Source organism: Crinia signifera, chromosome 5 (assembly GCF_055691185.1).
Source record: "Crinia signifera chromosome 5, ASM5569118v1, whole genome shotgun sequence".
Lineage (NCBI taxonomy): Eukaryota > Metazoa > Chordata > Amphibia > Anura > Myobatrachidae > Crinia > Crinia signifera.
Genome location: NC_139221.1, coordinates 289,420,584 through 289,434,757, shown reverse-complemented (window position 1 = coordinate 289,434,757; position 14,174 = coordinate 289,420,584). Strand labels below are relative to the sequence as shown.

Below are 14,174 nucleotides of genomic sequence, written 5' to 3'. Positions count from 1 at the left end.
CAACAATAGTTGGAGTGTCAAGGTTAGCCATCACTGCCCTAGTGTGTGTACTCAAGTGTTCACTGAGGAAGCACCTGTTACAGTTCCTGGCTATTCTGCACTCTACTTGCACCAGCTCACAGCATGAAGTGCAGGTGCAATGCTCAGTAAATCCATACACGGCTATTAGAGGATCTGTTCTCTCCACATAACATATCATAGCTGTTTCACTTGTGTCCTGCATGCATATTGGCCCTTATTCAGATCTGATCTCAGTACAAATTTGTTCTCAATATGGGCAAAACCATGTGCACTGCAGGTGGGGCAGATGTAACATGTATAGAGAGAGTTAGATTTGTGTGCGTTATTTTGGTTCTGTGCAGGGTAAATACTGGCTGCAGTATTTTTACACTGTAATTTAGATTTCAGTTTCAACAGACCCCACCCAAATTTAGCTCTCTCTGCACATGTTACATCTGCCCCACCTGCAGTGCACATCGTTTTGCCCATTTTGAGAACAAATTTGTACTGCAATCAGATATGAATAAGGGCCATTGTGTATATACCCAGTAGCAGCCAAAAAAAAAGAGACAATGCAAGAGCTTTTAAAGTAAAGTATTTAAGGCATTCAGATACAAGGAAAAACAGTATCACTGAACAGAACACAAACATAATCTGAAAAAGAAAAAAGAACATAACTTTTCTCAAACTGCAGTTTTACGAGTGTTAACCAGCAGCTATTTGGCTGCACAAAAAAATATGTCGGGAACAATGCAAGATATCAAGCAAAGTCTGCTGGTGTATCAATCTCTTCACTTTCTTCTGGAGAAACAGTCGGGACATCATCAGCAATCTGGAAATATTCGTGAGATTTGATCTGCTCAGCTGGCATGCGATCTCCGCAGCACACTAAGCGTGAAAGGAGGTCTTTAGCTTTGGTATCCTGGAGTTGGGGAAACGATGGAGAGACATAGTGTGACATAATTACTTATCACAGAGATGTTCAACAAGTATGTTGTCAATATGAACAGGCATTTAAATGAGGGTATAAATATACTCCTCTTTTAAACTCTACTGTATATACCTGCTCCTCCCCAGTTTACAGCTTGCCCAGCAGGGACAAAATGATGAATGGAACAGGACAGAGACACAGGATTGCTGTGTGGCATCCCGCTACAGCAACAGGAAAATAGGATTTATGGTCTTACCTTGATAAATCCCTTTATTGGAGTCCACTGGGGGCCCAGGAGCCCCCAGTGGACCCATGCTGGGTATGAGAGGTGAGGTAGCAGAGCGTGCACCAAAGGGTAACAAAAAATGTACCCAGCATGCTCCCTGCGTCCCCTATACCCCACCCCTGACCCTGGGTCACCAGTTTCGTTAGCAAGCCCAAGATTGGAGCAGAGCCAGAGAAGGAGGAGGACCATATACGCATACAGAGCATTACAGACTTAATGCAATCCGGTGCGTCTGGGAGGGCGCTATAAACTCAAAGAAAGGGATTTATCAAGGTAAGACTATAAAGCCTATTTTATTTTTTGACCAGTAGGGGGCACATGAGTTCACACTGGGACGTCCTAAAGCTGTCCCCTCAAGGGTAGGGGGATGCTCCTGGACTGTGGAAAGAACATGCCTACCAATTGTGCCAATACAAAGGTATCAAAAGTGTAAAACTTGATAGAGGTCTGTGAGGAGGACCAAGTAGCCGCCCTACAGAGCTGTTCAGCTGAGGCAGCGTGACTAGCCACTGAGGAAGTACCCACAGACCTGGTAGAATGTGCCGTAACTCCCCCGGAGGAGTGAGTTGCACAGAAAGGTAAGCTTGATGTACAGTCAACCAAAGCCATCTCGCCAAGGCTTGGAAGCGGGTCAGCCCTGCTTATTGACATCATAGAAAACTAACAAAGAGTCTGATTTACGAGTAGTGTAAATAAATCCGTAACTCACTGACTACATCAAGAGAAGCCTCAGCTTCAGAGGTCCCAGGAAAAGAGGGAACTACAATATCCTGGTTAAGGTGAAATTTAGATACCACCTTAGGTTTGAAATCCAGTTTGGTATGCAGAACCACCCTGTCAGGGTGAAATGCTAGTAAGGGAGGTCGCCATGATAGCGCGCTGAGGTCCGAAACCCGTCGTGCAGAGGAAATGGCCAAGAGACAGCCACTTTAAATCCACCTCCTCCAAAGGTTCAAATGGAGGAGAGTGAAGCACCCGGAGAACTAGAGAGAGTTCCCACGGTGCTACCGGCAGGACCACTGGAGGCTGGACCTGAATGACCCCCAGGAAAGAATGGGCAATTTTCTTTGAAACAGGACCGACAAGGCTGGCACTTTCAAAGATGATAGGTGCAAACCCAAAACGAGGTCTGCTTGAAGAAACTCCAGTAGGCAAGAAAGGCAAAAAACTCTGGTAGAACACCAAGAAAAGTAAGTCTTCCAGACTCTCTAGGAAATACTGTACGTGCTGACGAAGGTTCCCTGGCATGCAACATACTGTAGCATGAATCACCTCTGGCGAGAAACCCTTATCCTTCAAGAAGGATATTTCAAGAGCCATCCCGTCAAAGCCAGGTGGCTAAGGGTGTAGGAACGGACCTTGGGAGATGAGATCTTGACGCAGAGGCAGTTTCAGAGGAGTAGAAATTGTGACAGCGACAAAAAATTGCAGTAAACACTTTAAGAAGCGCAGTCCTGTTCAGAAAATTATTCACACAATATGAATATTGATCCATTATATTTATTAAAAAACAGTTCATATTAAACTACAATTTTCAAAGTGCTCAATGAATTGTAGTTTAATATGAACTATGTTTTTTTACTAAATATAATATAATATTCATATTGTGTGAATAATTTTCTGAACAGGACTGCGCTTCTTAAAGTGATAGATGCAATTTTTTGTCACTGTCACAATTTCTAGTCTTTGCAATTTAAGGGTACACACCCTGTTTAAGAAGCAGCAAATCCTGCTCAGTTAAATATCTACCTATCTGTGTGAATTGGTTTTAACACGATTAGCGCTCCTATTGTGACCTTAGGGCCACTAACCCCATTTCCCAGTCTCAGATGAGATGCTACTGACGGGCTCCATAGATCTGTGTATAACCCTTGACCTGGCCAATCTGGGTTCACCATTCCACCCTCCCCCTTCTTCTTGAACTTTTGAAGACGACTAAGTAGAAGTTGAAATGGGGGAAATAGCCATGGAGCCATTAGAGTGTCTACCAGGAAGGCTCTGGGATCCCTGGTCCTTGAGCCGTAAAGGGGAACCTTGAAGATGTGCCTGGACACCAACAGATTTATGTCCGGCATTCCCCACTGAGATGTCATCCAAGTGAACATGTCTGAAAGCAGTTCTCATTCGCCCGCGTTGATGTCCTGCCGACTGGGAAAGTCTGCCTCAAGTTCAGGTCACCTGGGATGAACACCGCAGAGTGTTCTTCTCTGCCCACCTGAAGATCTTGGTGACTTCCAGCATTGCTCCCTGGCTTTGTGTTCCATCCTGTCTGTTTATGTATGCCACAGCGGTGGCATTGTCGGATTGAATTTTGACCAGGCAACCTTGGATGAGCAAACTCACACCGAAGAGCCTGAAGGATTGCCCTCAATTGCAGGACATTGATGGAAAGACGACTTTGAGACGTCCAGCGACTGATCCAAAATGGACGGCCCATGGAACCATTCTGACCCCCTGCTGGTGTAAGTGTGCTGCCATCACCGCCATTACCTTTGTGAACACCCTAGGGGCTGTCGACAGACCAAAGGGTAACGCCCTGAATTGGAAGTGTTCGTCCTGAAGGGCATAGCTCAGGAAGCATTGGTAATCCTGCCAGAGAGGAATGTGTAGGTAAGCATCTTGTATGTCGAGCGAGGCTATGAATTCCTCTGGTTCCAGCGTCAGAATGAACGAACGGAGGGACTCCAGACGAAACTTCGTCACTCTCAGAAAAACATTGAGCGATTTAAGGTTTAGAATAGGCCGATGTGTAGAAACCCTGATGTCTCTGTTCCTGCAGGAATGATGACATTCAAGTCCACAAGAGTGCGGATGGAGAGCTGTAGTGCATGTCTCTTCACCGGAACTTTGGGAAGACCCATGCAAAAAAAAAAAAAAAAACGCTGAGGGGAGGGAACTGGAACGTCACAGCATAGCCCCTTGAGACCACTTAACTTCCCGCATCAGGGATTCCACCTCAGAAGAGGACAAAGTGTCCTCCTGTGCTGTAGTGCGAGGGTCCCCTTCAGAAAGGGAATGTGCTTCTGAATCATCCTCAGACAGAGGCGTAGCTCTTGCTCGTCTAGCCTGTCTGTGTCTGGTGTCCCTGCTCGCAAGTATGGACATCAACCCCTACAACAAATTGTGCAAAGAATTGCATCCAAGGGGTTTCAACATATATGGGAAGCATTGCGCCAACACTAGCGCTGGTCACTGAAACTGGGTGTAGGGGCACAGGGGGCACCGGAGGTGGGGCTGACAAGCGGTCAACAAGCTGCATCATCACCTGTGTCGAGGCCCAAGCAGGTTCCTGCTGGGGAGGAGGCATTGCATCAGTTCCTTGGGTACTTATATGTTAATTGGGCGCCCACTAAGCTATTTGCTTAGTTTTGCACGTACGCTCGCCATGCTTCAGGCTTGGTGGCTCGCCACACTATATAAAATCAACTCCATGCCGACATGGATAGTGGGGGTATGAGCGTACTAACTATAGTGGGCGCCCAACTAACATATAAGTACCGTTCCTTGTGATGCTGCACATCTGGAACAGAGATCATCTGAGTCCTGTGAAGACAGTGTGTTCAAACACACCCTGTAGGTACGTGGCATTGGAGATGGAGCCTCCCTGTCAGGCTTCGCCTTAGGCATACTGACAGTGAAAGACAAAAACCAGCAGATACAGTCCTGAAAATAACAAGTGTTCCTAGGGAAATCTAAAGGCCCACTAGTACACTTGCAGCCTTACACACACAGAGTTGCAAAGCAATTTAGTCAGGGATGAGTTACTCAACAATTCAGCAAGCTGAAGAGGTGAATAAGTATATAAATATACTATACACAGTGACACCCAACTTTCTAGTATAATAGCAATACTCAATACCCACACCTTGCCTGCCTTCCTGCCATCTCCTGCGTGCAGGAGGGGATGGCCGCTAGACTCAGTACCCTGTATGCAAAAAGCCGCTGCTTACCTGCCCAGGGACGGAGCATGGCTAGTGGGTGTCTCCTGTCGATGCGCAGGGCCCGTGGCAGAAGTCCCCAGCCCAGTTACTGGCACTGCCGTAGTCGGGTGAGGGAGCTGCGTGGCGGGTGACTCTCTAATAGAGCGCCCGCCCGTCTGCAGCTCAGCTGTAACCCAAGGCTGTCTAAAAGCCAGCAATAGAGGTGCCTGCTCCCGTCTTGGCACCAAAGACAAAACTGGTGACCCAGGATTAGGGGGCAGGGTACAGGGGAGGCAGGGAGCATGCTGGGTACATTTTTTTGGGTAACCCTTGAGTGCACGCTCTATTACCTCACCTCTCATACCCAGTGTGAACTCCTGGGCCCCCTACTGGATGAAAATGAAAAGGGATTTAATGAAAAGTAGACTATCCTTCACCTACAATAGGGCACAACAGACTGGTTGTTAAGAAATGCCCACAGAAAGGGATCTAGTGCGAAACTCCAATGTGTATGGGCACCTTAAGTGTTAATAGCAATGATCAATACAGTCAGAGAATAAACCATACATCAAACAGATCATACCATGTCATTTTTCTGAAGATCAGGTGTTCCATCTTGTTTAAATATAATACTTTTGTTCCCTACGCAGAGCTGGAGAGAAAATAAAAAGGGATTGATCATTAAACTACAGTGCGTGACAAAGATGTTTCTGTTATTGACGGATAGGTGTGATAAAGGGTAATCTGTACAAATTTGTAAGGCTGTAGGATTTTTCGTATATCAAAATGCATCATGTTCAGCTTGTGTGACTAAAGGCCTATTGCACAGTACATCGGTTAATGTATCGCAGTGAAACGTGCTGCGTAAGGAGTAGTCTAAAGAGAAGGCAAAATGTGTTAACATACTGTATAATGGGGAATTCAATTAAGCGAGGGAGGTTTAAACAACACAATTGAATTGCTATTGAATTGCAGAAGAGAAAATGAGACGCAGTAATTGCTATAGAAATACAGTTCTCATCTCAACAGAAATCAGTCTCTTTATTCACGCATCTCCACATGGAATGCGTTAAGGCGGTAGTAACAATACAGACACTGGCATCCCGACTACCATGTGGAAGAGGTTGCATTAGGCGGGGGTGTTTGCACTTAGAAGGGGGGTGGGGAGGGGGCTAGAGTTATGCTGCAGACGGGAGAGGTAAGTTTAGATGGCGAGGCAAGGGTTGGGCACCAGTGGGGTGTGTAAGCGTTATGCTGCATGGGGTGGGGGGAGGTTTAGGATAAATATACAGTACATCTAGAAAGTATTCACAGCGCTTCACTTTTTCCACATTTTGTTATGTTACAGCATTAGTTCAAAATGCAATAAATAAATTTTTCCCCCTGAAAATTTTACACCCAATACTCTATAATGACAAATATGAAAAAAGATTTTTGCAAATTTATAAAAAAATTAAAAACTACGACATCACATGTACATTAGGTATTCACAGCCTTTGCCCAATACTTTGTTGATGCACCTTTGGCAGAAATTACAGCGTCAAGTATTTTCAAATCTGATGCCACAAGCTTCAGTTTTACCCATTACTCTTTGCAGAACCTCTCAAGCTCCATTAGGTTGGATGGGAAGCGTCGGGGCACAGCCATTTTCAGATCTCTCCAGAGATGTTCAATCGGATCAAAGTCTGGGCTCTGGCTGACCCACTCAAGGACACTCAGAGTTGTACTGAAGCCACTCCTTTGATATCTTGACTGTGTGCTTAGCAGTATTGTCCTGCTGAAAGATGAACAGTCACCCCAGTCTGAGGTCAAGAGCACTCTGAAACAGGTATACATCTAGGATGTCTCTGAACATTGCTGCATTCATCTTTCCCTCTATCCAGTCTCCCAGTTCCTGCTGCTGAAAAACATCTCCACAGCATGATGCTTCCACTACCATGCTTCACTGTAATGGTGGTATTGGCCTGGTGATGAGCGGTACCTAGTTTCCTCCAAACATGATGCCTGGTATTTACGCCAAAAAGATCAATCTTTGTCTCACCAGACGAGAGAATTTTTCTTATGGTCCGAGAGTCCTTCAGGTGCATTTTGGCAAACTCTAGACAGGCTGCCATGTAATTTTTTATAAATAATGGCTTCCGTCTGGCCATTCTACCATACAGGCCTGATTGGTGTATTGCTTCAGAGATGGTTGTCCGTCTGGAAGGTTCTCCGCTTTCCACAGAGGAATGCTTTAGCTCTGACATAGTGAACATCGGGTTCTTGGTCACTTCCCTGACAAGGGCCCTTCTCCCCCGATCCCTCAATTTAGATGTCCGGCCAGCTCTAGGAAGAGTCCGGATGGTTCCAAACTTCTTCCATTTACAGATGTTGGAGGCCACTGTGCATTGGGATCTTCAAAGCAGCAGATATTTTTCTATACCCATCCCCAGATTTGTGCCTTGAGACAATCCTGTCTCGGAGGTATACAGACAATTCCTTTGACTTCATGCTTGGTTTGTGCTATGACATGCACTATCAAGTTTGGGACCTTATATAGACAGGTGTGTGCCTTCCAAATCATGTCCAATCAACTGAATTTACCACAGGTGGACTCCATCCATGAGATGTTCCTACAGCTTAATTGATCAGTGGAAACAGGAGGCATCTGAGCTCAGTTTTGAGCTTCATGGCAAAGGCTGTGAATACTTAATGCACATGTGATTTATTAGTTTTTTTTAATTAGCAAAATGCGGTGAATACTTTCTGGATGCACTGTACTTACCTCACCCCTGTCAGGGTTCCCTCCATCGGGATGCCTGCATTGGTACTCTCACTGCTGGCATCCCCACCGCCAGTCATCCATACAGATGAAGCCAGGCTCATTTTTGCAGGGGCTGGCGAAATTATGGCCAGCCCCCGCCAGGGGGCGCACGCACACCCCGTGGCAACGGAGCTCTCCCCCGGGTTCCCGCCGCCTCGCTGAGGCTTCTCCCCCCCTAACCCTGCCCGTACCCTGAAGCGGAGACGAGCAGGGTCCCGGCGCCCAGCTGCTGAGAGACTGGGACGTGCGTGAGACGCACGCGCATCCCAGTTTAATGACGTCCCTGTCCGCCGGCACTCGCCAGAGGGGGCGTTCTGGCGGGTGCCGAGCAAGGACAAGGGGCGCTACATCTGTATGTGTCCCCTCCAGTCCACTTACAAAGCTTCAGATCCCTGGGGCGATCACTGAAATACTATGTTACAGTGTTGTACTGGAAAACAACACTCACACTTCATTTCATATGCAGATCGTGCCAGTGTCACACCCAGAATATAGGAATGCCACATATCATTTTAAAACAGCAAGAGCAAATAAAACACACTGTAATGGCCTGGTGCAAGTAGTAGGTCTGTTTAATGAGCAAGGAAGCTAGATGTATGTGGAAACATCTATCTTTTTTTTTTCAACACGCCATATACCCACACACAGAGATATTACTGCTTGCCACTGCATGTAGCACACACATACTGTGCTGTATGAGCACCACACTGTACCTATGATTGACATCCCATAATGCTACATGAAAAAAGTTTTGCAATGCTATGTTACTTCTAAGTGTCCTATTAAAGAGATGTATTTATAGACATTAAATGCTTATGCTATAAACTGACAATTACAGATCATTGATAAAGATACTAGAAGATGACCGTACCCACAACAGGATCATCCCATAAGCATAAACATCGGAGGATTTTGAAGCTGGCTGTCCTAGTTTTAATTCAGGAGCGGTCAACAGTGGGAAACAAATGGATGTGGCTGAGCTCCGCTGCTCCTAGAAGTGGCCCAGAAAAGAAAATGATGCTGTGTGAGCAATGTACCGTAGACAGCATTACTCATACAATACTTTCCACAAATCACAGTAGTTTCCTACAGTACAATACCACCAGAACATATTTAATGATCATCTAAGCAGTTGCTCAATAGACAGCTGGAAAAGTCCCACCCCTTCCTAGTTCTCACCCACAGCCCACACTCCCTCCCACTTGACAATGAAGGTCCCGAACTAGCATGAGCATTTGTCAAGCCTGCTCCAATAGCCAATATCAGTCTGCTTGCTGGAAGGCCAAAGAGTCCCCATCCCTGTCCTACATCCTTTCTTCAGCCACGTGCAATTCTATGCAATCAATACAATGATGCAACTTGGTAGCACTGAGCGTTTTTCTGTATGATTTTTTTTACTAATTTTTTCATGTGACTTTCACCATAGAACATAGGACGCTGCATATCATTTTACTCAGCATCAGACGATTCGAATAGCTATGGTACATGGCACATTGAAGCAAGACATAGGAGGACCCATTTGAACACCATTCAGGAGAAGTGCTGGTATAAAGCCAATCATTGCCATAGAGTCCGGTGTTCTCAGCTCCCCTCCACATACTCAAACCCATTTCCCCAGAAACCCTGATTGCCACATCTCCGCTGGCTCTAGGAGACCCTCCTCCTCCTGGGACAGAGCCAAGCTCTTAACCTGGTAACGGTCTGTTAGTGTCCCCAGGAGATCAGGCTCCAGGTTGTGGGACGTCTGTGAAACAACTGGACCTGCTTCCTGCAATGGTGAAAACCTGGAACCTCAAAAGTACCTAAACTACTTTAAACCCTGAGTTTAAACAAATAAATAAATAAGCTATTTCTAGGTAGCCTTGTAGCATGTAAGGCTGACCTGATGATGGGTTCCATAGGAGGAACAGTTCTAATGAACATTTGGTGCCCAATGTAGAGTAACGTCCAAACGCCCTAACTCCAATCCCATGGTGAGCAGTGTCCACAGAAGGATGTAATTGCTAACTTACAAAGTCCAGGGAGGCTTCAAATGCACAACAGTATACAGTAGCTCAACATAGAAAATTCAAGGGTACGTGAAGAACTTTTGGAAATGTAACTTTTTGGACAGAGAAATAACTGCTGCAAGATTAATATTTCAGAGCAATTTCAGCGCTTTGTACAGGTCTGAAAAGCACAAAGTAACTGTCAGTGTAGACATTCAGAAACAAATCCAGGGCACAGAAATGTACCTAGCGGTCTCTGAAGCTGAAGCATGTCTACACTTCTCCACAAAGACAATGTATGTACATTACAGCATTGCATAGGTTAATTAATTAAACTGACAATCATGCTGATGGTGTACAAATATTAAACAAGACAATGCTGTTAACAACCAGGTGAGACGTGACATCTGATCACCGAACATGCTTCTAGTAAACCACCGAGAAAATAAATCACCAAACATGTCAACACTACAATAACTGAACTTTCACTTACTGCATCTCTCGTGAAGTCCAAATCTCCAACTATTCCCCTCTTTCGGTTTACAGCAAACACATTGTTATAATGCAGAGAACCTACAGTGATATTTGCCGCATGCAGGGTACACAGGCCTTGTGCTACCCCACTCATCACTTTCACAGTTTCCTACAAACCATTCAGAGAGAAGGCGGTTTATTAAATTGGTATGATCGTACTTCATTAACATTAGAATACATACTAGAATTAAAACACACTGGATTTTTCAAATTAAATACAAAACAGCCATTCCTTTTTTTGAAGATTAGTGTATAAACACAAACACTAAAATGAGGCCAACAGTACAAATAAGATGCACTAGTATCTGAATGCTGTTGTCCTCAAGTCCCGCCATGTTTTTAACCCCTTGGATGGCATTTACCACTTTTACTTGATGGCAATAGTCCAGGCTTTGGCATCCTATGATAGGCTTAAAAGTGCCTTCACTAGCCCCCCCTATTGTGTACCACAGCTTCAATGCGACTAATGCTGTCATGGATGCTGTAAAATACTAGTCTACAGCACAGGTTCTCAAACATGGTCCTCAGGACCCCACAGAGTGCATGTTTTGCAGGTCTCCTCACAGACTCAAGTGAAATAATTAGCTCCACCTGTGGATCTTTTAAAATGTGTCAGTAATGAGTGCACATGTTGGGTGACCTGGATGGGGTGAACTGTGCGGGGCCCTGAGGACAGAGTTTGATAACCAATGGTACAACAGGACTGATGTAAAGAAAATAGGTAACATGAATAAAGTAAATAAGATTTTGTAACATGTAAATGTACATTATGTACTCACGTATGAATTCAGTTGATTGTTGGCTTGAATATAGCTCAAACTTTCACCAGAATAGAAAGGAACCATCAAGTATACCATGGGATCGGACTGAAATAAAACTTGCACAATTCAGCAATTACATTCAGATGTTTCAAGAATATATAATTTACACAGTTGATTGATTGAAAGGTTAAACCAACATGTGATACATTACAGCTTGAATCTTTATCTAATAAGTAACCTCTCTAGTATCGCATGCCGCAAGTGATGTCATGATGTCAAACAACAGCCACAGCGCATTGGGAGCACGAAGACAGGTGTTGGACGCTTCTTAATGCGAAAAAGGGTGCCAGAGGGCAGTGGCCACATTGTTGAGGCCCTGCAGCAAGCATTTAAAGGAAAGTTTACCCTCCCTAAACCTTGTAGTTTACAATCCACATTAAATGGCAGACTAGCATGTAGCCTCTAAACTAAACCACTCACACATCGGAAAATCTAATTACTACAATTTGGAAACCAAACAATGAGTAAATACGAAAGCTCAAAAACAAAGCATAAAAAAACCCTCTGTTTGGAAAATATATAGCTCATCACTACTCATATACTTTTAAGGGACATGTGCTCCAGGAACAAATTGTGATCCCTGAAAAAAATCTGTCTCATGAACTGGAAGCGGTTGGAACTGCAATAAGACACTACTAGCCGATCAGGTGACATCATTATGCATCCTAGCGGTATTTATTTTCCAATTGGTAAAAAGGATGCAATAAAAAAAAAATAAAAAAAAAGCAATGGAGGGGCAAAGAATTTAAAACATTCTGGCAAGTGGGTAATTCTTACTAAGATACTTCCCGTCATCCATCATTATTTATTTATTAACAGTTTCTTATATAGCGCATACATATTCCGCAGCGCTTTACAGAGTATAGTTGAACATTCACATCAGTCCCTGCCCCAGTGGAGTTCACAATCTATATTCCCTACCACACGTACATGTACAAACAGACATTCTAGGGTTAATTTGTTGGGAGCCAATTAGCCTACCAGTATATTTTTGGATTGTGGGAGGAAACCGGAGTACCCGGAGGAGACCCACGCAAGTATGGGGAGAATATACAAACTCCGCACAGTTAAAGCCATGGTGGGTATTGAACCCATGACCTCAGCCATTACACCATCCGTACTGCCTAGTGTAGTATCGAAGTCTGTTATGCCGAGAAGTGGTGCAACAGGACATAAATCTAGCTGTCACTGATGGGCCATGGCTACAATACCAGCAGCGCTGTCAAGCCACTCTAATCATTAGTATGGCTGCTACATGTGGTCACAGCTAGCTTTTCAGGTCACAGAAGTGATATTTTACTGCTCAGAAAAGAAAATTCACATTTGATTCTTAATAGAAAAAAACAATAGATGTTGGTGGCTAATTAAATTTACATTATTTACATTGGTACATAAACTGTGTATTCCCCATTGTTGTAGAAATTTGGCACCACCACTGTGACATTTCTGGCTCTAGGTTTGTTTTTGCACTACAGGAAACACCGATAACTTGTAATGGTGTGCTAATGCTTTGTACCCACCCACACAATAATTCGCCCACCAACAAAAAAAGAAAATATTTACTAGGGCAGCTTATGAAATAGAAAAAGTTATTTCTGTTGTACAGGAAGTGGCACATCTGCCATACATGGAACATCATTTGATCATTGATGTTTTAAATAGCCATAGTACAGTATGCAGACTGATAACTTGTACAGTAATTAAAGAAAACAAAATACTCCAACTACAATAAGGAATATCTGTACCACTATCCATGTGATAGAGAGTTCAGAACACATATTTTGTAATTACTGGTGTGTTTGGAGTCATACTTAATCTAGTCACTGTCAGCATGGGGTGTCATCTCCTCTGATGGGTAGCAGCAACATTAGTACAGTATTTGTTGTTTTGCAAACCTCAATGGCCACAGACATGCATTTTATTGGACTTGGAGAAGAACTCTCATGCACACAGATCATGTGACTTTCTGGGTGCCTAATCTCTGGGCCTGATTCAGAGATGTTCATTAATGTATTCACAGCTGTGATGTTGTAAGCAGCAGATATGTGAAAATATGTTAATACTGTAGCCCCCTGGGATTGTATTCCGAAGCCCCAGGTGGCATTACAGACACAAGCAACTGTATATGCTGCAGCAAAGTTTTCTGTGTACGGGATCGCAGTTACTGTATAGGCGGATACACATCCTGAAAGTCCGCCAGTAATGGCTCATCTCGTCTACATCTCTGACGCAGGCTTTTTGTCTGATCACACAAGGACAGAATGCTGTAGCATTGTCCTTTTGGGAATTAAAGGAAGTTTTGTCCTTTTTGGGATTAAAGGAAGTTCCACATCTTTCACCAAGACTAAAGATACTGCAAAAGTCTAATGAATAGACATCTAAACTACAGTATATCCCAGAATGTAATAATGTTACATTATGATGAGACGTAACACTATTGCACTACACAGCCAGTGGCGGATCTAGACTTCTCTTCTAGGGGGGGCGGTTTATTGTTTGACCCTCTCCCTCCAGTCCTGACTTCTCCCCTTCCAATTCCTGACTCCTCCTATTGTAAGACTGTCTCCCCCCCCCCAGCAAATAATAATAATAATAAAAAAAAAAAAATGTAAACGAAAAAACACTGTATGTGCAGCCAGATACACCAGCAGCCGGACAGTGCGCACACATGGGAGCTCCAGGCTGTGACTGCTCCCGCTCATCAGGCGTCTTCATCCTGAAACCTGGCACCCACCCACCGTGTGCCCGCCGGGCAGTGCTGCAGACACAGCCCACCCACACTGTCTGTGAGCAATCAGGGTGGCAAACCACCTAATTTACAGCCCACCAGCCAATAGGACGGCAGGATGGGGAGAGAAAGCCACGCTATATCAGCTACTGGGTGAGAGGCG

The 14,174-nt window shown here is 44.5% G+C and overlaps 1 protein-coding gene across 5 annotated transcripts in view; it reads right to left on the bottom strand.

Moving 5' to 3' along the window:
* Positions 1-579: 579 nt before the first annotated feature.
* STK31 (serine/threonine kinase 31) overlaps positions 580-14,174 on the bottom strand; it is a 111,897-nt gene continuing 98,302 nt past the window's right edge. For all 5 annotated transcript variants that reach the window (XM_083189201.1, XM_083189204.1, XM_083189202.1 and 2 more), the window contains exons 20-24: positions 11,242-11,328; positions 10,422-10,571; positions 8,812-8,931; positions 5,721-5,789; positions 580-922 (exon numbers count right to left, since the gene is read on the bottom strand). In XM_083189201.1, the coding sequence (XP_083045327.1) occupies positions 761-922; positions 5,721-5,789; positions 8,812-8,931; positions 10,422-10,571; positions 11,242-11,328 (588 nt within the window). In that variant the 3' untranslated portion in view covers positions 580-760. The remainder of the gene's footprint in view (positions 923-5,720; positions 5,790-8,811; positions 8,932-10,421; positions 10,572-11,241; positions 11,329-14,174) is intronic.